The sequence below is a fragment of the Carassius auratus genome, chromosome 14 (genome assembly GCF_003368295.1).
Source record: "Carassius auratus strain Wakin chromosome 14, ASM336829v1, whole genome shotgun sequence".
NCBI lineage: Eukaryota > Metazoa > Chordata > Actinopteri > Cypriniformes > Cyprinidae > Carassius > Carassius auratus.
In genome coordinates, this window is record NC_039256.1 from 14274115 (window position 1) to 14301814 (window position 27700).

At 35.3% G+C, this 27700-nt stretch overlaps 1 protein-coding gene across 4 annotated transcripts; it reads right to left on the reverse strand.

Annotated features, from left to right (window-relative positions):
• Positions 1–747: 747 nt before the first annotated feature.
• LOC113113742 (SH2 domain-containing protein 4A) lies at positions 748–27454 on the reverse strand. 4 transcript variants are annotated; one of them, XM_026280193.1, is made up of 7 exons: positions 27376–27453; positions 16153–16239; positions 11819–12199; positions 6297–6438; positions 5526–5616; positions 4304–4577; positions 748–1298 (listed from the first exon to the last, which is right to left on the reverse strand). In XM_026280193.1, the coding sequence occupies exons 3-7, from the start codon at positions 11997–11999 to the stop codon at positions 1150–1152; spliced, it is 837 nt and encodes a 278-aa protein (XP_026135978.1). In that variant the 5' UTR covers positions 12000–12199; positions 16153–16239; positions 27376–27453; the 3' UTR covers positions 748–1149. The 4 variants fall into 4 exon arrangements, with proteins under 4 accessions (XP_026135978.1, XP_026135980.1, XP_026135979.1 ...); XM_026280195.1 differs by lacking the exon at positions 16153–16239 and having other exon boundaries at positions 27376–27454; XM_026280194.1 differs by lacking the exons at positions 16153–16239; positions 27376–27453 and adding an exon at positions 15770–15802.
• Between the last annotated feature and the right edge of the window lie 246 nt (positions 27455–27700).

A 27700-nucleotide genomic window follows, 5' to 3' on the forward strand; every position in this document is an offset into this window, starting at 1 on the left:
TCATATTGACGTGATGTGAACTTTTGATATTGAAATTGCTATCGTACTAATTATGTTTATGGTCATATACATTACTTGTATATTACTATATACATATAATGAGAATTTTGTTTAATTGAACAATATATATAGACCACCCATTGATTACCATTTAAGCATCCGTGAGGCCACTGTTTCAACAGAAGGATTCAGTCAGTCCTGGTGTTATTTTAATTCCATCTTAAAGAAAAATCATCTGCAAATCAACAAAATTTTATGAGATTGAGTGATTCATTGCCTTCAGATCATATATACCTTTCCTCCGTCTCCCTATGTCCTTCTTTCCGTATCTTTTCCTCTGTATCTATTCTCCCTCTATTTCCATGCAACTCCATGTCTCTTTTTTTCCACCCGATCCTTCAGAAGAAGTGCGGAATGGAGGGAGATAAGGGAGAGGTCAGTAACTCAGCTTCATGAGCTCATTTGAGACGAGAGGGTCAGCATGACGGCCCGGTGCTGCCGTCTGTCTCGACCGGTTGGACGCACAGATGATAACTATCCCAGCTGCTGTTTCACAGTCTGGAATGATGGACTGTCTCCATCATGAACCAGATGCCGCTGAGTTTCCAAACATGTGGCGATAATACGGAAATACATTTTACATCTATTCATCCATCCATCCATCCATTACACCCAACCATCTTTCTATCTAAAGATTGAAGGGCCTGGAAACAGCATTCCTAGTTACATTAGCATTCAGCTCACAGAACCAGTTAAAACAAGTTGTTTTATTTAATACAATATGACACCGTTATTTACAACCAAGCAAAAAAGATGAGCCATTATCTATAAAAACATTAAACAATAACTTTGGTCATTCTCCCCTTAAGGAAACAACGTTTATATATATAAAAAAGCAGTAAAACAAATCTTTGAGTCCTCTGGAGACCACGTTCCTCTGTAAACAGTGTGAAAACTGAAGAGTGATGGCTCGAGCTGGGTCATGAGAAGTGTTTGATTTCTGTACAACGTCCGTCTCCAGCTGCGTCCACACCTGGATCTGCTCTCACGCTCAGGTATGCGCAAGCCTTTCTATGTTTTTAGTTCGTTTTGCAGGTTTTTGGATACACTAGGATGTTTTTCAGGTTGTGCAGTGTGGCAGTGTTGTTTTTATCTGACAGAGGGGGAGGCCAGTAGGTGAGCGGGCTTGCAGGGAATCGGTGGTTTGACACATGGGGCATTAGTGGTGTTGAAGTTCTTCCTGAGCTGAGCCACACGACTGCCGTACGTCAGACCGCTATCCTTATCTTTCATCACTCCTTTAAAGAGAAAGAGAAGATTGTTCGATTAGACATGCAAACAAAACCTAGTGAGTTGTTTTGCTGTCTATTGGCAATTTGGCATATTAACTTATATAAAATTTATATTTTATATTTATTTATATGTGTTAGATTTAGCTGTTTTGTATAAATAATATTCACTATTTACATTTAGAAATGATATTGTGAAATAGTATATTGGAAACATTTTACAAATTTAATAATTGTTTTTAAATAATTGTATTAAACAATTTACATACATTTAAATGTTTTTAAATATATACATAAATTAATATACTACATTTTTATATACATCTGCATGTATATATATATATATATATATATATATATATATAGATAGATATATTATAGATATAGTTTTCCATTGAGCTTATCACAATTTTTTTATGAAATTGCCTTCTTTGTGAAAAATACATTGGATGCTGCCATAATAATGCTGCATACCATATGGAATAGCCTTTGTGCCTGGAGCGTGCCTACGATGCCTTAAAATTCTGCTTATGTAGTCAGCTCACTGAGTTTTGGTTTAGAGCCACGATGACCTCACGAGAGGTCAACACTAAGGAAATAATCAAGCAGAAATTCGTGATTACGAGACTTTGACTGTCTGTAAATCACTGCTGACTTTAAAAAGCTGTTAGACCCCTGACACAAGCCCGCCGGGGATTATAATACATCCACAGCTGTCTCTCTCTCTCTCTCTCTCTCTCTCTCGATCCTCCTTTCCACCCACTCAAGGCAGGTCTAGAGGTCACAAGAGGGAGAAGTAAGGAGAGCGACAGCCGACAGCAGGCAGAAGAGAAAAAAGTGAGAGGAAGAAAGTAAAGGACGAAGAGAGTACAAATAACAGGAGAGTAAGGTAGAGGGTAAAGGCTACAAGAGTGATGACTCAATTTGAATGTGTTAAACGGGGTAAAGACAGGTGGTCAGGGAATAGGTGAAGGGGTGACTGAGGTAAAAGGGGGAATGGGGTGTAGAAACGAGACAGAGAGACAGGGGAGACAGATGCTATGGAGAGTGAGACTCAGGGGGGAGGCCGGGGACAACTGTATTTTTAGACTCTCCCTGAGGGGTCTAAGCCTGGAGTTCCACCCCCTTCACACTTTTCCCATGAGACTGACTCTCTGCCATCACTTTTTTCTTTCCGCACTGATGCGGGGCTCTTTACTATGCCCTCTACTTGCAGTTTTTCCCTTGTATTCACGTGACGCAATCTCTATATCCAAGTTGCAAGCAATGGCACGGTAACTCAAGATCGTACCCATTATAATGACAAAAAAAAATGTCCAACCAGGTGCAACGTGACATCAGCACTAAACACTGACAATAAAATATCCTCAAAGGCATTTTTGGGACACTGACACTTAAAGGTTTAAGTTCTGTTTGACTAAAACAATATTCTGTCTTTGTAAAATGTTATATAAACTGACTTTCAATTTTTTTGATATTCAGATATTCAGATTTACTTCTATAGCCTACATAGGCCTATATAAATGATTTATATTCCTGTTTTGTACAATCAGATCTTTATCTATATATTCCAACTTACATTTGTCTACATAATTGTCTACAATTTACACACACACACACACACACACATATAAAATAATTGCTGCTGTCTCATGTTGAACATAAATAACTGCCGGTTCTTTGTCAATGCAGATGCATTGTGTCAACGGTTGCTGTTGATAGTCTCCTGCTTTCTTTTTTAAATTAATGATTTTCGGTCGATTTATTCCTGAAGACCGCTTCAACAATGAAGAAAAATCATATGACGTCGACGATTTGTCGTGATAGTGACGCAAGCAGTACCATGTGACAAAACTAGATAGCTCCTCTGATTCCTACTAGACAGCTGTGTTGATTATTATGGGAGCAATCTAGTTTTGTCACGTCTCTCTCAGGAGTTGAGCCGCAGTTCCTGTTGATGTTTCTCTGGCCGTTCCCTGCAGCCGTGACCCCTGACTGCGTTATGTTGTCGCCATGGAAACGTGGGATCAGCGCAAATTCCCGCTCCAGCGCGCGCGTGTCCACACACAGATTGAGTCACACACACACGATGACCCACACGTAAATCATAATTTATACACTTTAGTATTAAATAAATTAACATGTATATGCAGTATTATGTGAGGTGACGACACAAACAACACCCGAGCAACATCTGAGAGTCAGGTACAGGTGCGTTAATATGTTTGAATCCTCTGAGCACGTGTTTGTTTCCGGTTTACAAAGAAGTTTGGTTGTAGTTGATGTGTAGGTCTGAAGACAGTGCTGCGTTTTAGTACGCAAAGAGCAGCGCAAAGTTCCTCGTTTTAATTTTTTATCCGCAGCTGGTAAACAAAGGAAAGTGTTTCTATGACTGGTGTGTCCTGTAGGAGGCGCTCGCGGGCCTGACATGCTGCCTGTGCTAATTATATTTGTCCACTAGATGGCGCTTGCGTCTATTTACTTTGACCTCAACGGGAATGTGATCTTACCTTTCTGACAATATATTAGTAAATTAAGTTAAGTAATATTATAATATTTATATAATTACAAATGTATATAAAAATAATAAATAATATTTTGTTTGTGTGTGTGTGTGTGTGTATATATATATATATATATATATATATATATATATATATATATATATATATATATATATATATATATATATATATAAAATATTCAGATTTACTTCTATACATAGGCCTATATCCATGATTTTTGTACAATCAGATCTTTATCTATATATTCCAACTTACATTTGTCTACATAATTGTCTACAATTTACATACACACACATATATATATATATGTTCAACCTTTAGACATGTTTAAACTGAAAAAAATTAGGCTACTATTAGGCATAAAACATAAAATTAATAATTTTTAAATGTAATAAATGCTAAATAAATGTTTCTCATTGTTTCTTGTTTTGTAGTATGTTGTTGAAAGAATACCTGGGATTAATTCAGATTCTAATTCTGTGCTCTTACCTTTGTCTGGTGTGGGCGTGTCCAGTGGGTGTGTCTTGTTGTTGATCGACAGCTGCTCTTTCATTGCTCTGTGCAGTTGAATCTCTCTGAGTCTGTCTGCTACTGTTGTCTCTGTGTTGCTCATGTGTGATCTGTAAAGGCTCGTGTCCTCCTCTGCGCTGCCCGAATCGGAGTCTTCTGTTTGGCCCCTGGTGTCGTCGGCTGACGGATCAGAACCGCAGTCCTGCTTGGACTCATCTGAGACTGTCACAGAATTGCTGAGCTCCTCTGGTTTCTGTGGCAGATTGAATAAAACTTATTTGTAAACACTTATAAAATCGGAGTTGACAAATTCAAAAACACAAAGAGAGGTGGAAGAGTGTGTGTGTGTGTGTGTGTATGTTTTGTGTGTGTGTATTCCCTCTGGCAACGTGGCACTGATGCCATCTGATACCGTTTAATTCTCTGCCCAGGCTCTAAACCATCTGCTCAGGGGAGCCTGGCCTGTCCAACTATACACCCATCGCCTTATTATTATTGCTGCTCTTATTATTTAAGTCACACACATACATCTTCTCACACATATGCACATTCATATGTCAAATCACATGAAAGCACAGTCATTTAAACACATACACACTCACACACACGTTATATCAGTGGACTTTCCATTGAGGTCTGTTTTTATACCAAGCTAATCTTTATCCTCCAACCCTGAGAATCTCATCTCTTGATTAGTGACCCAAAATTGTGCAACCGTTTTTTTTTTCCTAAAACCATTTTGTTCTTATTTGGTCATACAATTTTTATTTATATTCATAGATGTGATTCATATTATATACCAACATGCAGAAGTTATAAGACATTGCCTTATCCTGAAAACAATTATAATAATAAAAACACCAAAGGTAGAAGGCAAATATAATTCACAATGTTCTTACCAGTCTGCCTATGCCTCCTTAAGATGAATTGCATATTGTATTCATCATTTGTAATTTGTTTTAGTTAAAAACATCTGCTAAATTAATTAATGCAAAATTGTAATGTAATAAATTATCTTTTTCTTGGGCCTATGGGCCTTTATGGCCATTTTTGTATGATAGTTTGGAACTGTCCTGGGTTGCCACTTCATGTCTAATGCATCTATAAAGCAGAAACATAAAAAGAAGTGCTCGAACTACCCCAACTAACCTTCTTTCTTTCTTTCAATTTGATTAAGACATTATTTAGTGCCCTCACACACCTTGAGCAGTAGCTGGATCCCTGGTTCTGTGCTGGTTTGTTGTGCTCTGCTGGGTCTGGTCAGGCTGCTCTTTACAGTTTCTGCTTTTGCTCTGTGAACAAAGAAAAATGCATTTAGCTCTGTGGTTTCAGAATAGTGAGATTGCTATACAAGATGTTCTAGTAGGCAGTAGGCACTCTACCATTCAAAAGTTTAGGGCTGGTAATTTTTTCTAGGTTTTTAAAGGCTCTTATCCTCACCAAAGCTGCATTTATTTGTTCAAAATATAGAAAACAGAAATTCAAATAACATTTTGTCTATTTATATAATTTATTACTGTTTATTTTTAATATTCTAGGAGTCTTTAAGTAGTGATGATTAACATACACATTATAAATGTATCACTGTCACTTTTAAGCATGAAATATGTATTTTTTAAATAAATGTAAATTTAAATCAATATTTAATGTCCATAATGTGTAGTCAACAATAATCCCTTCCATAGTGCATTTGGTCACACTATTTTAAGGTACAATTCTTAACAAAACAATTCACTACAACTTTAGTCTCAATAAACTCCTAATTTGCTAATAAGGTAGTTGTTAAATTTAGGTATTGGCTAGGATTAAGGATGTAGAATATGGTCATGCAGAATATGTGCTTTATATTATAAACACTAATAAACAGCCAATGTGTTAATAATAGGCATGCTAATAAGCAGCTAGTTAATAGTGAGAATTGGTCCCTACACTAATGTGTTACCATGTATTTTTATTGTTGAAGGAGTTGTACCTGTTGATAGTATTAGGGTTGGTCTTGTTTCTCAGCTCGGACAGGATGAGTTTTGGAGATCTGAGCTCATCTGATTCTCCGATAATACACACATGCACATCACCATCACTGCCTAGCAACCAGCTCACACTTTTACAAGGGCCTGAGGAGAAACAATAAACATGCCAAGAAAATCAATATCTGAGAAACAATACATAAATGAACAACCCAGAAACAATTAAGTTACAAAGACAAAGATGCACAACAGATGAAACAGCTCATGATTAGACTTGTACCTACTTGCTTTCTGAACAATAATAATGGGTATTTTTGTAGTTGAATAGTCTGTAATTTCTTGTTATTAAAATCTTCACTCAGCCCAAGGGGTTGAGGTTTGGCATAAACCATATTTCGCCATTGACAGCCTTTTAAAATTATAATCTGCTGCAAATTATTATTATTATTATTTTTTGGTTGCAGACCTCTTTGAGATGGTAAGCAGCTAAACCCTGAACCCCGATATTACGCTCTGTAATGTGTCTCTTTCACAGACAGATGGCGCTGTGACATTGAGTGAAATTGATCCTAACTGTAGGTCGCCTGCTCTGGTTTAGAAGCGTGTCAATGTCATCCAGTCTAGATGTCAATGCCAGCGTTCATCAGGATTGTCTTATCACCTTACAGACTCTTGCACCGGCCGACAAAAACTGTGAATCCTTCCCAGTCACCCTCATCATTATTTCAGTGTGATTTAACCTTCTCAGATTACACCAAATGTTTGAAGGCATGAAATGAAGTGTGATCAACTGATATGTGGGGTTTACGTAAGAGTCGCGACAAAGAGGATCTTTGTGCAGATTGTAGGGGATTGCAGTTCACCTCAGCTACATAATCTAAAGTACATTATAATGCCATAATGGAATTATGGGAAAAAATGTCAAGAATTTCCCAACGTGAAACTTTGTTCCAGCAGGGGTTGATCTGTTTTTTACTTTTACTTTTTTTTTCTTTTGGTTGTACGTAAGGGAAAACCCAACACCCCTCAGTTCCAGCAAAAAGGTTACGTAAAGAACCGGTTCTCCAGGTCGACAGAAGCCACACTACGACTAAGAGCGAAGCAGATCAATGGCTATATTTCCATGCAGGATTGAATTTAGGGTTTCTGTTAGAAATCTCAGAAATGTTCAGTATGTGTTGCTGAAACTACAAAAGTTACATAATATAAAACTGGCACACATCTTTATGAGGTATTTTTCCACTCTAATGGTTAGATCTGTGTGTTTGTGTAGTGCTTGTTGTTGCCAGGGTCACATGGTTTACCCACATGTGCTGCTTAAGACATGGTGTGTGTGTGTTTGAAAGGTGATGTAACTGCATGGTGATGAATGTTTTTTTTTTTTTAGGAGTGTTTCTTAAAGTGTTATGACCCCACTTGAGCAGCCCAGGGCTGAATCCGGCCAGCAGCACATTATATAGTAACCCAACTTATCAATGAATACATTTTTTATATGCCAAGCTCTACAAAATAGTATATCAGATAGTGTCGTGACTGGGACTTGAACCCAGAGTGTGTTGTTGGAAGACCAGAGAATTAACACCTAAGATTATTTGGTCTTATTCAGAATTTGATAATAGATGTTTGAGTTTGACTTTAAAGTATGTAAACGAGTTTAAGACAAGCTCCATGCTTTGATTTGTCAGTACTGCAGATTGTAAATGTTGAAATTTTAAATAAATATGTATCATCCAAAAACTAGGGATACAATGTTGTGCTTTAAAAAGAACAAGAGGAATGTTAGCCTATGTTATTAACATTAGATAATGCATTCGGAATCATAAATGCAGATATACTATTTATCCAACTTGTTAAAAGTCAAAAATGTTGTTCATTGTTAGATCTTGGATAGTTTTGTTCATTGTTAGTTCATAACTATGTCCTTTGGCTGAGGATTTGCTGCACTAATGTGTGTTAGTAAATGATTTGCACCTTTAAAGGACACATCCAGGAAAAATAGGATGGGTCATGCTAGTGTGACATCACATCCTGTTTGCTCATTTTCATTAGGTGTCTATAGTAATTCCCCGGGCTTATGTCTAGTCTGGCCACACCTCAAAGTCTCCATTTGCTATCCATTTAATCTGATTGCTGTCAAAGAAAAACAAGTTATATATTACAGGAATCTCATTGGTTATTTTTCCCTCCAGTGGGCAGCAGAAGAGTCTCTGGGCCAAAGTTCCAGCGATAGCTCATAGTTTTGTTTGTCTGTGTACAAAAATAACTGCAGACAGAAATTTCAACAGTATTTATCTCAACTTCCCGTGACGCAGAGCTGACACACAGTATCAGCTGAGGCGACTGAAACCGGCCACAAAGTGCTGAGCGAGAGAAAGACAGACACAGCTGCGTTTCACAATGCTGCCATTGATATGAGCTGTGAACCCTGTCAGTTGTGTGTCCGTGGAGAGAAAAATCAAAAGAGATTTGACTGTGTTCGTGTCAAACTGAAGTAAATGAATAAGAGTCAAACTGCATGACTTTTACACAGCACAGCTCTCTTTTGTGCTTGTTTGTGCAGCAGCTAAACATGCTTCACAAAGGCCCTGTTTTACATGTGGCTCATGTGACTTGACGCTTTTCTGATGAGAAACAGAAGCCGGGGGAGAATACCAGCACTAATGAAAGAACACTTACAAGAACATTTACGTCCTTGAGCAAATGCTGTTGTAAACATCAATTCCTGTTCGGTTGGATTCCATCGTCATCATCACATGAACTGAATGTTTTTTCCCCAGCCAGGGAGCATGGGTTTAAGTTTTCATAGAGGTTAAGAACATCTGATTGTTTTGAAATTCCTTTTATATTTATGCTCTGTTACACAACTCTTGTTCTCAGTTTTTTCCTGATACTGTCGTTTGCAAACAACACAATTGGGTCGGTTGTTTTTGTCTATCCTCTAAAGACCTTTCATTTTTGATGGAATAGTTCACCCAAAATGTACTCACCTTTAGGTTATCCACTGTATAGATAATTTTCATTTTTTTTCCATTGGACCAGAATTGAAGAAATTTTGCATTGCATCACTCGCTTAGAATTACAGTTGATAAAAACATAACAATAATCAGTAAATAATCCACTCAGCTCCAGTCCATCATTGAACTTCTTATGAAGGGGAAAGCTGTGTTTGTGAGAAACAAATCCATCATTAAGGCGTTTTAACTTTAACCCATTGCTACTGGCCAAAATAATTCATAATAAAGCTTTCTTCAGTGAAAAAAAAAAATCCACAGGTATGTTTACAACCGTTTTGGACTGTTTTTCAGTTGATCCAGTTCTGATTTAAATGAGATATGCTTTTTCACTTGAATAAGCAATATTATGGATAGAGGACTGTTGTTGTAACCAGAAGCAATAATTCAAGTTAAAAACTTCTTAATGATGAAACCATGCAGCTTTTCAGCTGATGGAAAGGAGTCGTGAGAATTATTTGTGGATTATGGTGATGTTTTATCAGCTGTTTGAACTCTCATTCTGGCGGCACCCATTCACTGCAGAGCAAGTGATGTAATGCTAAATTTCTGTTCTTAAAAATCTGTTCTGATGAAGAAACTAACTCATCTATATCTTGAATGGCCTAAGGGTGAATACATTTTCAGAATTTTCATTTAAAAATAAAGACATTGATGCTATCATGAAGAAACTTTTAAATCAAGGCAAAACAAATTTTGGATGTTTAAAATGTTGTTTAAACTAAGGAAAAAAATATTTGAAGCACTGTCCACTGAAAGGTTACTTGGGCAACCAAAAAGGCCTCTTTTACGGTTGCTTTGTTTTTGCATGTTGTGCTTCCTGAGAACATTCCATGCCCAAATTTCTGGAAAAGCACATCCTCAGGCATTAATGTAAGAAAGCCCTGAAATGTTTAGAGGAATTTACAGCAGAAAGGCCCCTACGGCATTACAGGGGTTAGATCCCAAACAAGGCTCAACTCCTTACAAATGCTGATGCTATGGAGATAAACAGTAATCTACTGAAAGGTGATTTGCATATGAGTATTGGGTGGTGTTGCAAGGTCAGTGTTGAAAAGCTGTAATATGGCTCTGGTTTCGCCCTTGCAGCTGCAGCATGTTTCTGCGGCATTGTTATGTGACTCTTTCGCACTTTCAGGTCAATTAATTTCCTTTGACCTCAAAAATATGTGCTCACCTTGCAATGACGTTAGAACATTTCGCACAGGTATTGATTTTCTTGTTACATCAGTGAGGGTGTGTTAAAGTATTTATTTTGAGTTTCTTGTAACACGCTGCTTTCATATAGTTTGCTGGAACTGCGTAAAAGGATCTGCACAGACATTCAGTAAAAGTGAATCATTCTCTGATTGGCTACACTCACACAGCACGGGTACATTTACTTAATCAGGCTCTAAATGGGTTGAAATAGTACTGACAGTTTGTGTAAATTACTCTAGATATTAATATTCAGTGACAGTAAAGGCATTTATAATGTTACAATGTTACATCAAATAAACAAAGCTCTTTTGGACTTTCTTTTCATTATATAACTTTTAAAAAAGTATCATGTTTCCTCATAAAAATTGTTTAGCAGCACAATTCAGCATTTACAATAAGAAATGTTTCTTCATATCAACATATTAGAATGATTTCTGAAGGATCATGTGACTCTGAAGACTGGAGTAATGATGCTTAAGATTCAGCATTATTTCACAATATTATTACTGTTTTTACTGTATTTTTTAAATCAAATCACAGAAGCCTTTGTGAGCATAAGAGAGAAAAAAAATACTGACCCCAAAATTTTAAAGTGTAAAGCGTTGTCATTCTTTTCAGATCCATTTATGTAAATTAGTCTCTATATTAGTTGAAATTAAAATTTCAATATTACCAGAGCCTCAAGGAAATTAACTTTTTTCTATAAAAATATCCAGTAGAATTGTTTTTGCATTTTAAACACTTTGTATAGACTATTATACAAAATATTGAAAAATCTAAATGTACCCCACATCAGTAATTCAGATAATTGAAACAGGAAGATTGGGAGGTTATTATTTGTATTATTCAGAGGGGAAAAATACTAATATTTAAAAAAAAAACATGTCTTTTGAAACTAGTAGTTATTTCACTTATGTTAAGTGATTTTCACACGCTTTAATAGCTAAAGTGTGTGTGAACACAATTTATCTTTCTTCTAACAGAACTATATTATTATATTTAGCACTGCTGCTGTGTGAATGAAGCTGACTGTATTCACTGCGCTGCGCACTACAATCACTATTCAGAAGCTTCTCCACTGGGTTCAATTCAACTACTGAAATGTGTCAACTGAGAAAAAAAATGCTTATGTGCTCAATTTATAGCGAATGGGCCTGTGAGTTTCAATAATGATGTCCCACATTAGAATGTGCAAAAACACTGGTGTGTCAGAGACACAAAAGCTTTTGACTGTTCAGTAAATAGTTTTTGTCTCCTATTGATGCTCGCAGAATGATAGACGTGGCTGTATTTTTAGAAAGGGTGTGAGTTCATACCTTTCTTTTGCCGGCGCTTTTCTTTGTGTGTCCCCTCCTTGCCCTCCTTCTCTTCCCGCTCCTTCCAGCGCCTGACTTGTTCCTCTCTCATTTTAAAGAACAGGGTCTTCTTCTGTTCATCATTCAAGGCCTCTAGTACATCCGGATCGATGTACATGTCAGCTAGGATTTGCTGCAGCATGTTGTGTCTGTTTGTGTGTTGTAGGCTTTAGAATAAGTGTGCTGGTATACAACAAAGCTCTCTGAAAAGTCCAGCTACTTTTTTGGAATTGTTATCGTCCTTTCCTCAAACAAAAGCTTCCTCTATCTTCCACAGATTGGCATTTTAGATCCTGCTGTTGAGCTCGTTCCTGTCCCACACTCTGGCCATGTGATTCCAGTCTGAAAGAGAGAGAGAAATAGGAGGAGGGGAAAGAAAAAAAAAGATCCATTTAAGCATCTGTTGCCGTTTTTTTGTGCAGCCCCTCTTTATGGGCGACTCCTTTATATCTCTGCTTTAATTAATCCTGATTTCAGTCATAAAACAACAAAACCTTCCCACTCCAATTTCCTCTTTCTGAAGAGCGCAGAGTTTTATTGTTCTTTCAGGAAGCTTAATGAAGCTCTTAGAGTTTGTTATGTGGAATATCTTCGTAAGAAATGTATAAACACAAACACACACACACACACACACACATAGTAGCATGCAGGTTTTGGTATCATGTGACAAGAACATTTTGCAACTAACCATTTATTGGTATTGACGATTTAACAATAATTTCAAATTTAACATATACACTACAAGTGTAAAAACATGTCTGACTGTGCCTATTTATAAAAAAAGATGACCCGTTTCAGTGGTTGAACTGAACCCTAGGAGAGGCTTTTGAACAATGACTCGAGAAACTGTTTGAGAAACTGTTAAGATCTTATCTGAAGCTTTTAAGGAGACACACTTGAAATAATCACACTCTCATTGCTGTCTAGAAGAAGCAGTTGTTATATTACAGTGATTCTCATTCTGATTGTCTCTCCTGTGGACAAATGTTCCTCTGAGCAGCTATAAGTTTGGATGTTTTATGGTTTGATCCAGACTGCTGTTTAGTTGTGTTGACAAGCAGTCTGTTTTATTCCAGAGCTCTGTGTGTGATTTTTCCTCTCTCTCTGTTGACCTTGGCTAAACGAGTATCTATATTTCTCTCCCTCATTCACTTTATTTAGTTGTTTCTCATTCAGAAGCACTATCCCTGTTGCTGTTAACACAGATCACAGCATTTCAGTTCCCAACTCCCTCTTGTTCTTTATTTCTCTCCGCCAGAAAATTAATCCTACTCCACTAACATTTCTCAAACAAAGAGCCTTTCAATTCAAAACCAATCATGCACCAGGTCAGACATGTTTCTTCACCAAACAACTAACAACGCCAGTCCAAACAAACAAAGAAGCAATCAATTCAAAAACATCTGTGGTTTTTAATTAAAGTTAAAGGGGACAAACACAATAACTAAGTTTATCCAAGCAAAACTAACAACCTAACCATAAAACTCGTTAAAATGCAGCTGAAATAACATGCTGAAACTGTGATGATACACTTTAGAGAAAGACTATGTAGGGTATGATAAGGATGGACAATAGAGACAGCCAGGGACTGAGACGTTTACACAAAGACAGACGGCACAAAAGACTCTGGAAGTTGGCAAAAGAGCAGCTATAAGAAACAAAGCAGTATAGAAAGCAGCCGTTGGATAGATCAGGAGCTGTAACTCTAACCAAAACAGTCTCAGTGGTTCAGCACATGAGAGAGAGAGAGAGGATACAGAGAGATCGAGAGAAAGAGAGAATGAAAAAGCTGTAAAGATGAGGACAAAGAGACTGCTGAGTGCTGATGAAGTGTGCTGAGAGAGAGAAAAGTGAACTTGTACTCACATTCAGAGCTGGAGAAGTGTGCTGTGGAGTAGTGTTAGTGAAGCAGGCAGCAGTGTGAGTGTGAGTGTGTGTGAGTGTGAGCGTGTCTACTGTCTTTCTCTCGGCTGCCTTTGTTTTTGAGTGCACTACTGGTGTGACATCATACTGTAGCATTCTTTCTCCCTCCCTCCTTCCCTCACACTTCCTCACCCCAACTCTCCTTCTGTCTCCTCCCTCTCCCTCTCTGTGTTTCAGTGGAATAACAAAAACAGCTACATTTGAATTGCCAAATCAGCAGGTTAGACTGATGTTGATATATTGGAAATGGTAATGATTTAAAAAAAATATGAAACCGATATTATTGGAGTATGTTTTTTTTTATACAATTTCAGTCTTTCTACTTCAAAACGTCACATTTAATTGAATTTGTAATTGTTTGTAAAATATGCAAGTAATTTTGGAGATAATTTTTTTTTAATGTAGTTATACTTAATAAATGATCCTTAAATTCAAAAGATCATTTATACATTTGTAATATTAACCAAAATCAAAAAGTTCTGTTAAAAAGTTATTTATTTATTGTTTGTTTGCTAATGTTTGCTATAGAGATCCTGAACTATATTAAGATAATGGTACAGTACATTAAACTTCAATTAATTATGTGCTTATGCGTTTTGTTGTGGGACTATAAGACAAAAATGACTTTAAGATAAAGTATCATTCAAAGGAAGAATTTCTTGAGAAAATAAGTGTCATTTAATAAAAATAAGCACTGAATCAGTTTTAAAAAGTTTAAATGCCATTAACATCTACAAGAAAACCAAACATTTCGTCGTTGGCATATAAAAAGTGTATTAAAATATATAACTCAAATTCATTTATTTTCATTTAAGGTTAATCTTATTTTATGCATGTCTGTTTGAAAACTTTTTTTTAAAGAAATCTGTCATTTTGAGGTCATCAGCAACAGCCAAATGCTTTGTGTGTTTGTCTGACAGGTCACTCTCAGACTTGTCATCAATTCCACATTCTTCTGTGTGTGACATCATAATTGAACTTTAAGCACACAGACCTATTCAGGTTTAAATTAAGCATATGACGCAAAAAAAAAAATTGTTTTTCCCTATTACGTTTTTTTTCAAAGGTTAATTTGAACCCTACGGACAGGCTTTAGAACACTGACTGTCATCAGCAATGCAAACAGATCTTATCTGAAGCTCTGGAGACACACTTAAGATTTACTACACTATCTATACAATTTTATTGCTGTCTGAGAAAAATGATTCACGTTGTTATTTTTCTTTCCTGTGGGGAGTTTGGAAAAGTTTTCATTCAGTTTTTTAAAGTTTTTTTTAAATTTTATTACAAATATTTTTCCTAAAATTCCTAAAAATAAATTCCTATTTTTAAATAATTTAATCAAAATAATCAATCATTGGTTACACTAGATATTTGATTTTCTTTCTCAAAAAAAAAAAAAAAAAAAAAAAAAAATTATAAATGTTTTTCACGTATATGTGAAATGTATCACGGTGTCTTGTATGACAAAAACAATGGAGATGCAATAAATGATTCAGAGAACAATGATGGCCACACATCACAAAACCCATTGATTAGCATTTCTATAGAGCTCTGACTGAATAGAGCTGTGAAAGCCACAGGGGTTGAGCTGTGAGTGTGTGCTGGGCAGAACTGAAGTGTGAAAATGTGTATTAAAGGCTATTCAGTTAGTACAGTTGGGAATCTCCACTATACAGATGCTTAAACATGTTTCTGCATGGATAAGAGGAAACCAGAAACAATGACAGTATATACTTTGAACTTTAGTGCAAACAGAATACTTCATTACGTATTTTGGCCTAGAAAATAATGGTGCTTAACAGGTGATTTTCCCATCAAGCCTTGCACGACAAGGTTGATTCAACAAGGAAATGAACCTGTTTTGCCACAAGCCTCAAATTCAATTTAAAAGGCCCATCACATTTGTTCTGTAAACAATCTCCTTCTTTTCCACAATCACCTGACTTTTGTTTTTTAACAAAGTCACGACTTAAACATGTTACACACCCACTATGAAGGGAGTCATCTGGTAAAGTGTGTCCCAGTGTGTCTGTCTTCCTTCTGTGGAACACAAAAGATATCTTGAGGAATGTCTCATTGTTTTTTGTTCATACAGTGGAAGTCAATGGGTACCAGTGTTGTTTATTTTGCAATTTCTTTTGAAAAAGTGAGTAAATGATCACAGAATTTTATATTTCTGGGTGAAATCTCTTTAACAAGTACAAAATTCATTTTCACCAAGATTCAAATAAGGGTCACATGATATTCTGTTTTCCTACAAGCGTGCTTTATAAATTTCCCTAAAAATTTCCTTTGAAATGACTTGACTCATGAAATGCGGGTGTGTGCATTCTGAAAAACAGGAAATGTTTCTGATTAAGTTTACTGACCTGCGGTCATGTGACTTTCACCACTCTTTTTGAAATGGAGCACATGGGTTTGTGGGTTCATGTGAGTACCGTTTACTCCATGTGAGCCTGCATAGACAACAATGGAGCGCAGAGCAGGTTAGTGTTCATGTGGTGTATGTAAACACTCACACACACACACACACACACACACACAGCATATTTGACTTTCAAAGCAATCCCATGGACTAGGAATGTTTAAACACAAAAGATTTCCATAGAGTCTGTTGTTGTTCCAGGACTTTGGAACTGTGTTTGTGATCAGAATTATCACAAATAATAACAAAGTAGAAGTATGAATTATGAGTGTGAAATAGTAGTTTCTTGTACAACATTCTCCAAATATCTGTATTTACAACTTTGAACAACTTAACAACTTTTTCTTACACTGCATTGAAATCCTGTGAGATTCTACAGCAATTTGAACCCAGTAGTGTTAATGTTAAATGTTGCATCACTTTTGGCATCTTCCCTGTGTATTTACATAAATGTAAATGTTTTTTTTTTTTTTTGGCCAAATTAAACATAGTGACCTTGCAACTCTTTATTTTAAGAAAAATAATCTCACAAAACCTTTCAAGGCCATTCATTCCAAAATAAAAATTAATTAAGAAAATATTATATTTTGCTTTTTATATAATAATAATAATAATAATAATTCTATTACAAGTAAGCAGTGTTTTCTTTAAATATGTAACTATAATGGAAAACATTCATCTGCACTGTAATTTTAATAACAATTAAATATTTTATATCAATTTAAATATTTACACTGTGAGTATTTGTTGTACTGCTTTTAATGTATGCTGATGTAGATAAAAAACAACAACATTAAATTGCATTATTTTATTTTTTACTGCAGTTTAAACATGCTAATGTGAATCTAATGAGTATCACCAATGGGAATAATTACTGCAAATGATTTTGGTAATTAATATAAAAAATAATAATAATCGAGATTCATTACGGTATTAAAAATGTACATGATTATCATGAAAATTGTGTCAGGAATCAGGATACCAAAACATTCCTTTTAAAAATATGTTCTTATCTTTTATTGCTTTTGATTATATTGATATATATATATATATATATATATATATATATATATATATATATATATATATATATATATATAAAACTTGGACTTAAAGTTTGTGAACATTATTTTAATTGATTTTGTTTAGAATTAAATTATTTTAATTAAACTAGGAAATATATGATTAAATATTTCATTATATACTAATGAATATACAATAAAAACAAAAACATTTTAAAAAGATGTAATATGTTTTAATAATTAAATATTTAATAAGATATAATAAAATATTTTAAATAATAAACAAATTTAAATTAGTAAAATCCAAGTGATGTCAAAGTTACTTGACTATTTAAGCTGCAATTTATTGCTATTGTAAATATACTTTTAAAAAAGTTGTTTAAAATTGAAACTCTGAACCTTAATAAAATTGCATAAAAGATAAATTATTTTAACAATTAAACACATAAAAGCAGATGTTGCTGTTGTAATTATTTGTGACACTGACCTATGCATTAATGAAACAATTGAAGGCATAATGAACTGCTGCAGTTTGTTTGAAACAACAGTGATGTGCCTCTGTGTTTTTTAGGCTCTAGACTGATGTGGAATTAACACTGGTGCTGGTTGAGCAGTTATAAACCCTATCTGTACAACAACAGTTCACAGATAGCCTGTGTAATGATACAGCAGGTGATATTGCTGCAAAACTGCTGCTCAGGGGTAAGAAGAAATGCAGGCATGGAAGACGTTCAGAAAATGTGGTCCGTTTGAATCATTAAAGTCAACATTACTTGTTACCGTATTTGGCAAGGCACCCAGACCCAGATTGTTTCAGTTTCATGTAGGTTTAATTTCTGTCTAACTGGTATTTTCCCACAGTCAGCGAGAGTTCATTGCTTTCCATCTATTCATCTTTGGCTCAAATTGAGGACTGGCCTGACCTGTGACAACATAAACATGTGACAATGTGGCAGAGGGTGGTTTCTGGGTCAAATCCTTATCAGGGTTCATATCAGTGGAAATATATCATCTGTCTAAATTCAGATTTAAATGGCTTAGTGTAGGAGTTAAACATCTGGGCTGACAACTACAAGATTTGAGGTTTGAATCCAACAATGGACCTTCACCATTGTCAAAAAGCACATAATCTCAGATTGCTTTCTGTAGTAAATAATTGACAATGGGTGAAAGTGTTAAGTTAATTACTAAATAGTAATTCGATTAAAATGCAAATGTGAAATGTAGGGCAATTTATGATTAGTTGCAATAGTATTCCCACCCTATCAATAATTTATAGTTGTAGCGATATACAGTTACAGTTTATATGGCCGTAATGTAATTCACTATTGAACAACGCCCCCTTGTGGTGCATTTGGTGTTAGTTTCTAATCGAGCAAATTATTATTTTTTCTTCCTAACTGTACATTATTACAGATAGGCAGAAAACATAAACGACATAAAAAATAAATAAATAAATAAAAAGATTTATGAACTGGCAGAGGTTGTTTGTTTAGATGGTCAGATTCATGTAAAACAGATTATTTTGAGATCTGTGTGTGATACCAAGCTTGTCTTTAGATGTGAACTAAACACATTTCTCTTATCAGAAATATTGAACAGATGTTTGTTTTTGCATCTTTTCAATATCTAACAATGATACCCAAGTCTATAATGTGTGTTGTTACAGTGGCAATCACTGTATGCAAAACAGTCTCTATGAAAAACGAACTGAGAATTTATTTTCTTTATAATTCAGTTTTTCATACTGTCATACTGTTAAAAATACTTTAGTTTTCATTAAACTAGGATATATATGATTAAATATGTATATGTGTATATTATAAATGAATGAATAAACAATTTAAAATTAAATTATTTAAATAATTTTAAAATATTTGATTAACCTATTTAAACTAAAAGTCAAAGTGATGTCAAAGTTACTTAAGCTCAGTGCAATGTTGGCACTTTAAAAATACTTGAATATTGTATACAAAAAAAAACTAATTATTGTAACAAATTAAACAGTTAAAAACAGATGTTGTTGTTATAATGATGAAACAATTTTTTACAGTGTGCATCTTGCCTGTCTGGATGAAGACCAAGCAAATGTTTGAAGCAGATTTGTTGGGAGTGTGAGATCTGTTGCTAAGTCTGGACTGACCGTATGGAGGTCAGAGATCAGATGTGGTTTAGGCCTGTAATGGCCCATGCCAAGCCAGTTGTAAACAGTGATGCATCCAGCCTGTGGGATTTTGGGTAAGCATGTGGATTGTTTGTGATGGAGAGGATGTTTAGGGATTGGTATAAACTCACACCCTATATGGCCCCTCCTCCACTGCATCATAGTGCCAACCTGACAGCTCGTGCACTCCAGAGAGCTATATCCGGGTGTGTGTGTGTGTGTGTAAGTAGCTCCTTCAACCACCAGCTGGCAAGGTCAACATTCACCAGTTAATCTCTCCCTCTGTCTTTCTTTCTGTTTGCTCTCCCTCTCTCTGTTGTTTCTCTCTGTGTATGCTTGTATTACTCTGCAGTTTCATGAGAACTAGAGTTGATGTCATTGTTCCAGTCTGGAACCTCAGTTCTCTCTCTGAGTGAACAGAACAAATCTTCATCACTTTCTCATGCACTGGTTTTAGGGGACTGTGCTGATTTCTGCATGCACACACTCATTGGTTGCTGCTTTATCTACAAGTCAAAACATTTAAATACATATTTACTGTATGTATGTGATGTCAAAGTTGAAATTTCAGCATCATTACTCCAGTCTTTAGTGTGATCCTTCAGAAATAATTCTAATATGCTGATTTGCTGCTAAAGAAATATTTCTTATTCTAATCAATGTTGAAAACAGTTCAAAAGAACTGCATTTTTTAAAATATAGAATATAAACTATCACCTTTGATCAGTTTAGCAAGTCCTTGCGGAGTAAAACTATTTATTTTGAATTTTATATAAACTAACTACATCTTTATGTTTTCTGAAGAGATTGTGAATGGTGCTCACTTGTGCAAAAGTTGCTGCTACAGTGCTGGGGCCTTGCCAGGTTGTTCACCATTCAGAAATAAACTCAAGAATACCTGAATTTGAATAGAATTTGAATTGAGATTATTTTGGATTTCCAAAAGCCTTGATGCTTGAACTTTATTTTTTTATTTATATATATATATATATATATATATATATATATATATATATATATATATATATATTTTTTTTTTTTTTTTATATAGATAGATAGATAGATAGATAGATAGATAGATAGATAGATAGATTGATAGAAAAAAACAGTCTAATAAATGCTATAGGAGTGCCACATATAAAAATGTAAGGGCAATTATATTTTAAAAGGGTGGCCAATCAGCTATTCATAAATGCTTTGTTGTGTTTATGGGGTGCACTTTAATGTGTTCATGCTTTGTTTTTGTTTTTTAAAATCACATTATTTTCCACATATTTTACATTCTCCTAAAAAGGTTTGTTGACTTTCTAGTTCTATGAAGCTCCTCCCTCAGAAATAAGCACTGGGCTCAGATTGGTTAGTAGCCTCAGTGTGTTGAAATACACTAACCACCTAGTGCATCTTGTCCGGATACGTCACGACCATTACCATTTCGGGTAGTTGCATGTGCAACATGCCCCCCCCCCCCCCCCCCATGCTGCATTTTCCCGTTTATGTATATTTTTGGGTTTGTGATGTCACAAACCAAGGAAGAAGCTTTTTATAGTCCCTACCCGTTGTTTGTTGTAGAGTCTCGTTCAAACTGTCAGCCCAAATCCGATTTTTGTACAAAACCAGAATCTGATCATATTTAGATAGTTTGAACGGCAACAAACTACATGAAATACAATTTGTGCAAATCCGTTTCAAGTTACATTCGTATGTTTTTGGGAATCCTATTCAAATCGCAATTCAAGAAATTATTTTCAGTCTGACTGGTCAGATTTAGCATAATTTTTTCCACCATCAGGGTATAAAAGAACACTTCATTTCACAGAATGCATTATCTGCATTGCATTTCTTTGCACTGCTGCTCAGTAAATTCCTCTTCCTGTCATTCCAGTTCAAATTCCTGTGGGGTGTAGCCAATTTAATTCAAATTCAAGTCCAACTCATGAATTCAAATTGAACCAATTCTTCAGTTCAGAATTTTTTCACAACTCCTTTTTCTGGCTCAAGTCAGAAGTGTCCACCTGCGGTTCTCGAGATATGACTGGGGTGATAGTGATGCTTGCTTTTGCAAGAGCTGCTAATTGCATTATTTCATAACCTGGACTAGCACTGTAATATCAATTCAACTCATAATGAGTGTGTGCATCTGTGTGTGTGATAATGGGCGTTAATGACCAAATAAACCTTCAACCATCAAACCATCTTTCTCTCTCACACATCAGGATTGTGCTGTAATTAGATAAGTCTGCATGTCAGATTTGCTTCTTGTCCCTCTTGATGTTAACTCGTGCTGACTAGCTCATTACTGGACAGCCATAATTGCGTCCCGCCGTCTGGTCGGCATTGGGAGTCACATGAACATTATTTTTATTTCTGCTTCCCACTGGGTTTTCTGTTGTTGTTCTTGTCAATTTTCCACATGACAGCTGGAATCTGACATCTTTATGTGCTTTGTGTTTTGTGACAGCACAACAGCATGCCGCAATACTGTGTAAATGTCATAATGTGAAAACCAACGTGCTTTTGCTTTCGCTGTCACATGCACACATGGGCATTGCACATGAACTGTAAACATGTCTGTGGCCGAGATCAGTTGCGCCAGTTTAACAGAGCACTAAATGTACAAAAATATCAGTACTTTTTGTATTTAAATTAAGCCATTGTTCTTTTGAGCCGAACACACCTTTCTATGTAAATTAGGTGCATTATAGAATGTGCATGCATGCTTTCAGCTATTACCTGTTAAAAGCAAATTAGAATTTAAATGATAAGAATTTTTTTTTATACATACTGTAGCTGTTCACATATGTATGGTCAGTAAGATTTTTTTTGTTTTTGAAAGAATTATCTTATGCTCACCAAGGCTGCATTATTTAATCAAAACAGATATTGTGAAATATTATTACAATATTTTTAATATTATTAATAGTTATTATCAAACTTTTGAATCGAAATTTATATATCTATACATATATATAATATATATTCTATTGATCACTGCAGCAAACAAACACAGACAGTCAGACAGCATATGCAAATAAAGGGTGGCAACAATGGGCTCATGAAACATTGCAGCAGACATACACACTGACAAAACGCCATAGAAGTACAGTAGTATAATTCACATTTTTGCTGTATCTTTCTTTTGTTTTAGCATAGTCAGCAGTCAGGGTGGTGCACACATGTGCACAGAGGCATTAGTGGCATCTCGAGCTCACACTTACACAGAAGGAAATGTAACAAAGCAGAACAGAGAGTGATCAGATGGTATTGTATTTGCCTAATGAAAGTGTAGAGATTGCAGCAGTGGCGGCGAGATAAACGCTCAAGCCCTTTGTTTGGTCGCTTCGCTCTATTACGGCTAAACACTCTGACATTTAAGTATGACATTTCTGTCAACAGACGTCAAGGAGGTGTTTAAACCCATCACATGCTAAATTTCTCATCCAAAACTTGTGTTTAATGAAATAAATAGCCTTAAATACCTTTAGACGTAACGGGACAACGAGCAGATTTGTCATACTTAATGGCTGCTTGCTTGCTAAGGCACTATTAACTATTGTCGATACTTTAAGGGTTAGAAGCTTTTTCAAATGAAATCATGTGGAATATTCGGTGTGCTGTTACTTTTCAAAGCAAATGGACAATAAAACCATGATGGCCTTGAGATTTAAGCGCCTCTGTTTTCTTCAGATAAAGTACACATCGTCTTGACTTTAACAGTTTGTGTAGATGGATATCTTGCATTAGACTATATCATGCACGCACGCACACACACATACACACACACACACACAAAACCCATCCACCCACCCATTCTTTGCAGTGCTGCAGATATTATGGTCTTGTCAGGCTTTTCAAATGTCAAGGGATGACTGGTTCCTGTTCACTGGGCTGACACTGTACAGCTGAACCAAAACCTTCACTCCATGAACCAGCCAAAATGCCAGCACACCCCGGCAACTGTTCTCCTTCAGCATCTCAACATCTCCCGTATCCTCCTCTCCCTTCAATTCTGCAATTCCTCTGCCCAAGATTTAGGAAACTGATCATCTGTTGTTATGGTGAGCAAATGTGCATGATATTTAACCTTGCTCTGTTATAAAAAACGAGATTAGATGTGTCAGAATATAATGAATAATAACAACTAAAATGTCAAAAGCAAATGAACTAAGCATAATTAACTGCTTTCAAACAGCCTTTTTATCGATCATCATTTTATGATATTGGAATGTGCAGTGTTGTGAAAGTTACTTTGGAAAAGTAATAGGTTACAGGTCACAAGTTACTCTGTATAATACATTATAAGTAGTGTTACTATTTCAATTCCTTTTTTAAAGTAATGTAACTTATTACATTTAATTACTTTTTGAATACTTTTCTAAATTTCTAATATTTTCAACTGTTAATCATTTTGAAACATTTAAACCAGGCATGGTTATCCTTACAGTCATATTTAAAAACTGATTACAGCCATAACCTCAATTAAGATTATATATATATTTTTAAACACAGCCATCACAAAATTAGACTTGATTTGAAATAATTCTGATTTAAATCATTCTGATCATCGAAAATCATGAGATATATTTTAAAAGCTATGATGCTGTTTTTGAATTCGAATCTTTGCATAGCTATGATATCTAAAAATGCTATGGAAAAAAAACAGTTAATCTTAAAATAAAGCAAATACATTAACCCAAATAGGAAATATAACAATTATAGAATAAGCATGTGTACTATTTTGTGTCCTAACCCCCTGAAACATTGGTGTCTCATATTATCGGTATTCAGTATTATTATCTCAATATTCACATGTAACCCCCTTTGTAATTGTTAACACTTTCATAAGTAACTGTAATTTAATTACACTTTTTTTTTTCTCAGTAACTGTAACTGATAACAGTGTAATGACGGTTGTGTGTGTGTATATATATATATATATATATATATATATATATATATATATATATATATATATATAGTATCAGTTTTCACAAAAAATATTAAACAGCAACTGTTTTTAACATTCATAATAATGTTTCTTGAGCAGCAAATCATTCATTCTATCCATTTTGTACCTCCCCATTCCTTCTCTCCTGCTGACTCAGTTTCTTTTAACTGCCTTCCTCACCTGGCCGTCCCCATGGAGTGTACCCATAATGCCTTGCACCTACACTTCAGCTCCTCCCCCTTCCCCAAGCTACACTAACCAGTTCTCTGAACTCCACCAGAAGTCTTTACATTCACCCTGCTATCTCACAGGCTCCTTCTGTCCATGCGTGTTTCTGTTTGGACAGTCCTGCTGGCCTCCAGCCAGTGTGTGTTTTGTGGTGAGAAAACGGTCCATTGGGAGCAGTGGACCAGGGTTCAGGAGAGGCCTCTGGGAAACCAGCTGCATCTCTTTCATTCTCATCCGTGGACTGAAAACTCACAAATGACCAATCAGATCCTGTCCATGCTGTCCCCGGCTCTTACTGTCTCTGCTTGCTAAGTATCCCTGAGGCCAGTCTCTCCCTCCTCTGCCCGCGTCTCCCATCTCTGTCACACTCGATTTTCTACCCCTGTCCATCCATCATTCATTTCTGTCCATCACACGCTCCATCCATCATACTGTACATCCTTCACCGAACCCACAGACCATATATTAATTTTCTTTAAAGGAATAGCTCATATGAAAATAAATTAATTAAATATTTATTTTGGTGACACAGTAAGGTTGCATGTGATACACTACATTAGTTAAAATGAACTAACAATAAACACTAATTATACAGCATTTATTAGTCTTCTGTAAATTTGAACAACTGCTAAATATTTAGGTCTAAATTTAACATTTTCTGTTTTTTTTAATTGGATATCATCCATTTGGATTAAATTTTTACATTAATTTAAGGTGATGCATATTTGCCAGCCATGCATAAGCGATACAGGTGTGATTTCTCTTTGATAGTATTAAACTGTTTTAAGCATACACAACCAGGTTTATATATTTTTTAAATTAATAAATCCAATTAGTTTCAGTCTCATACAACGCAATACGGCTTGCTATTTTTATTGAAAATGATTATTGAAATAAAATCAAATAGATTCAACTAGTTAATATTAAAATACCTTACAAATATGCATCCTGTTAAATTATTTGTTTGCTGATGTTAAAATACAAATGGGTGGAAATTTCATTTGTGGGTCAAATGGATAAATATTCAATTTAGGCATAAATATTTTTAATCACAACTGATTTTCTGTGCATGTGTTTTTAGTCATTTTAGTGCAAAATTAAGAAAAAATAAATAAAAAACTTACAAACATTAATGTCCTCTGTAGTACTATTTTCCAAGACTTCTGAAGCCATATGATGAGGAACCAAACCACAACCAATGCTGTTTAATTGTTCATATTTAAAGCCATTTTTATAATCTGAATGATGCAGAAGTGAAAGATATTCAAGCACTTTGGTGGAGCAGAATATTGTTAGTCAAATGTAAAATTTCAATCCACTGTGTACGCAAAGCTATTTTCTTATTTAATTTATTAAAAGTGTTCCACAGACAAAAATAAAGGTTACTTATGGTTATGGTTAAGAAAGGGTTTCAGGGTGAATAAACAATTGACAGAACATTAATTTTTTGAACACTCCTGCCTTATTATTTTCAAATTCATTTCTAACTGCTCATTTCACATCTCTCTTCCAATCTGTCTATCCATCCACCCATGGTACAATAATTTCCATCTGTTTAAGCTCTATAACACCTTTCTTCCATTCTCACCCTCCCAAAAAAAAAAAAAACACCTCAGTTTTGTCTCCTCTCATCCCCCATTTCTGTAAAGGACACTACCTTCCTGTGACATTTCCAACACAGACACTCCTTCAGGATTCCTCCTGCTGTCGAGCCGGGATGTCCCACCCGCCCCCAACCTGCCTCCACCGAATCCCATGGGATGAAGGGATAGCCGAGGAAGAGGGTGGAAGTCTAATGAATAAATGATTAAGATTGACAGTGTCTGGGGGTCTGCTGTTGTAGTGGTCCTGATCGCACAATTTTCATTTTCTCTCACAAGCAGAGCCCATAAACCCACCCTCAGGTCCCTGAAGTATCATTAGCTCAGGTGAATGCCATGTTTTTTCTTTTTTCCTCTCTTTCTTTCTTTTCCAGTTTCTCCTTGGATGAACATCGGGATGACAGTGTGGGTGTTTCACTGGTTCATTTTTATGCTCTGAAGCAAAATGCAAATTACCCAAACAGGAGAGACCTGCCCAATAAAATCTAATGTATGGCTTCATCAAAAACTGACACCTTCCAATCACTAGATTTTATTTAGTTAGTGACATTTCAACAACATTGCTTTTCCACTGACTTAACAATGCAGAGATACAGCATCCTAAATGGCAAATTGTCACATGATCCCATTTATTGTGGCTAGTTAGTGTAAGAATATACGAACACCTTTAGCTGGGACTCTTTCACAGTATATCATGGCATCTCCTTACTGCTTACCATCAGAGGTCAAAGAATTAAATATATAGATCCATTAATAATCTCTTTTCATTTGCAGATCATCAGTGTTTCCCACTTTTATCAAAGATTAAATATCAAAGTTTTCCATCTGTTATGAAAGGGGTTTTGAACATTATATACAAATATCACTTTTAGTAGTAGTAGAAGAGAGAACGGGGCTAGTAAGGGCCTTCTTGGTAACAATGCTATTTTTTATGAGTATTTCAACATCATCATATATTTGTGAAATATGTTTGGTTCACCAGTGAACAGAATGGAATAAATTGGTCACATCCCAGGACAGTAACAATGCTACTCTTAATCGTCAAGTTAAAACTTGTTTTTAAGGCAAAAACAAACTCCATGAGTCCATAAAAATGGGTCTAAAGTAGGAAATTTCAGTACTGATTTTTCACATTTTTTCATATTTTGAATCATGCAAATGATTGTGTTGTGAGTTTAGAGTAAACAGGGAATGTTCTTAAACTTACCAGTAGCTTTTTAGTTTTTCTTCTTTTCTTTCTATTTTTCCCTCTCCTTACAGCGAAGTTCCTTTCAAGATTGTCCTCGACTTTTTGGGTAAGGTCCCAATTTAAATTCATTAGGTATGCCTGAATTATTGCCTGTCTAAAAATCAATACATTTTATTTGAGGAAACATTCAGGATTTTAAATTAACTTATAAATAATTACTACTACTACTACTACTTCCTCTATTATTTAAATATTATTATTATTATCATTATTATTATTACCGTCTCAGGGTAGCAGAAAAGACTGTTATGATACACTTCAACATGAAGTGTATTTTGTTGGA

Bases quoted from the DNA above. Each gene is read 5' to 3' on its own strand.
- LOC113113742 (XM_026280195.1), bottom strand. From the start codon at position 11,999: ATGCTGCAGCAAATCCTAGCTGACATGTACATCGATCCGGATGTACTA. The intron at 6,439-11,818 runs GTATGAACTCAC...GTTTCTCCTCAG, and splicing joins AAAGCGCCGGCAAAAGAAAG to GCCCTTGTAAAAGTGTGAGC. The intron at 1,299-4,303 runs GTAAGAGCACAG...TTCTCTTTAAAG, and splicing joins CACGCCCACACCAGACAAAG to GAGTGATGAAAGATAAGGAT.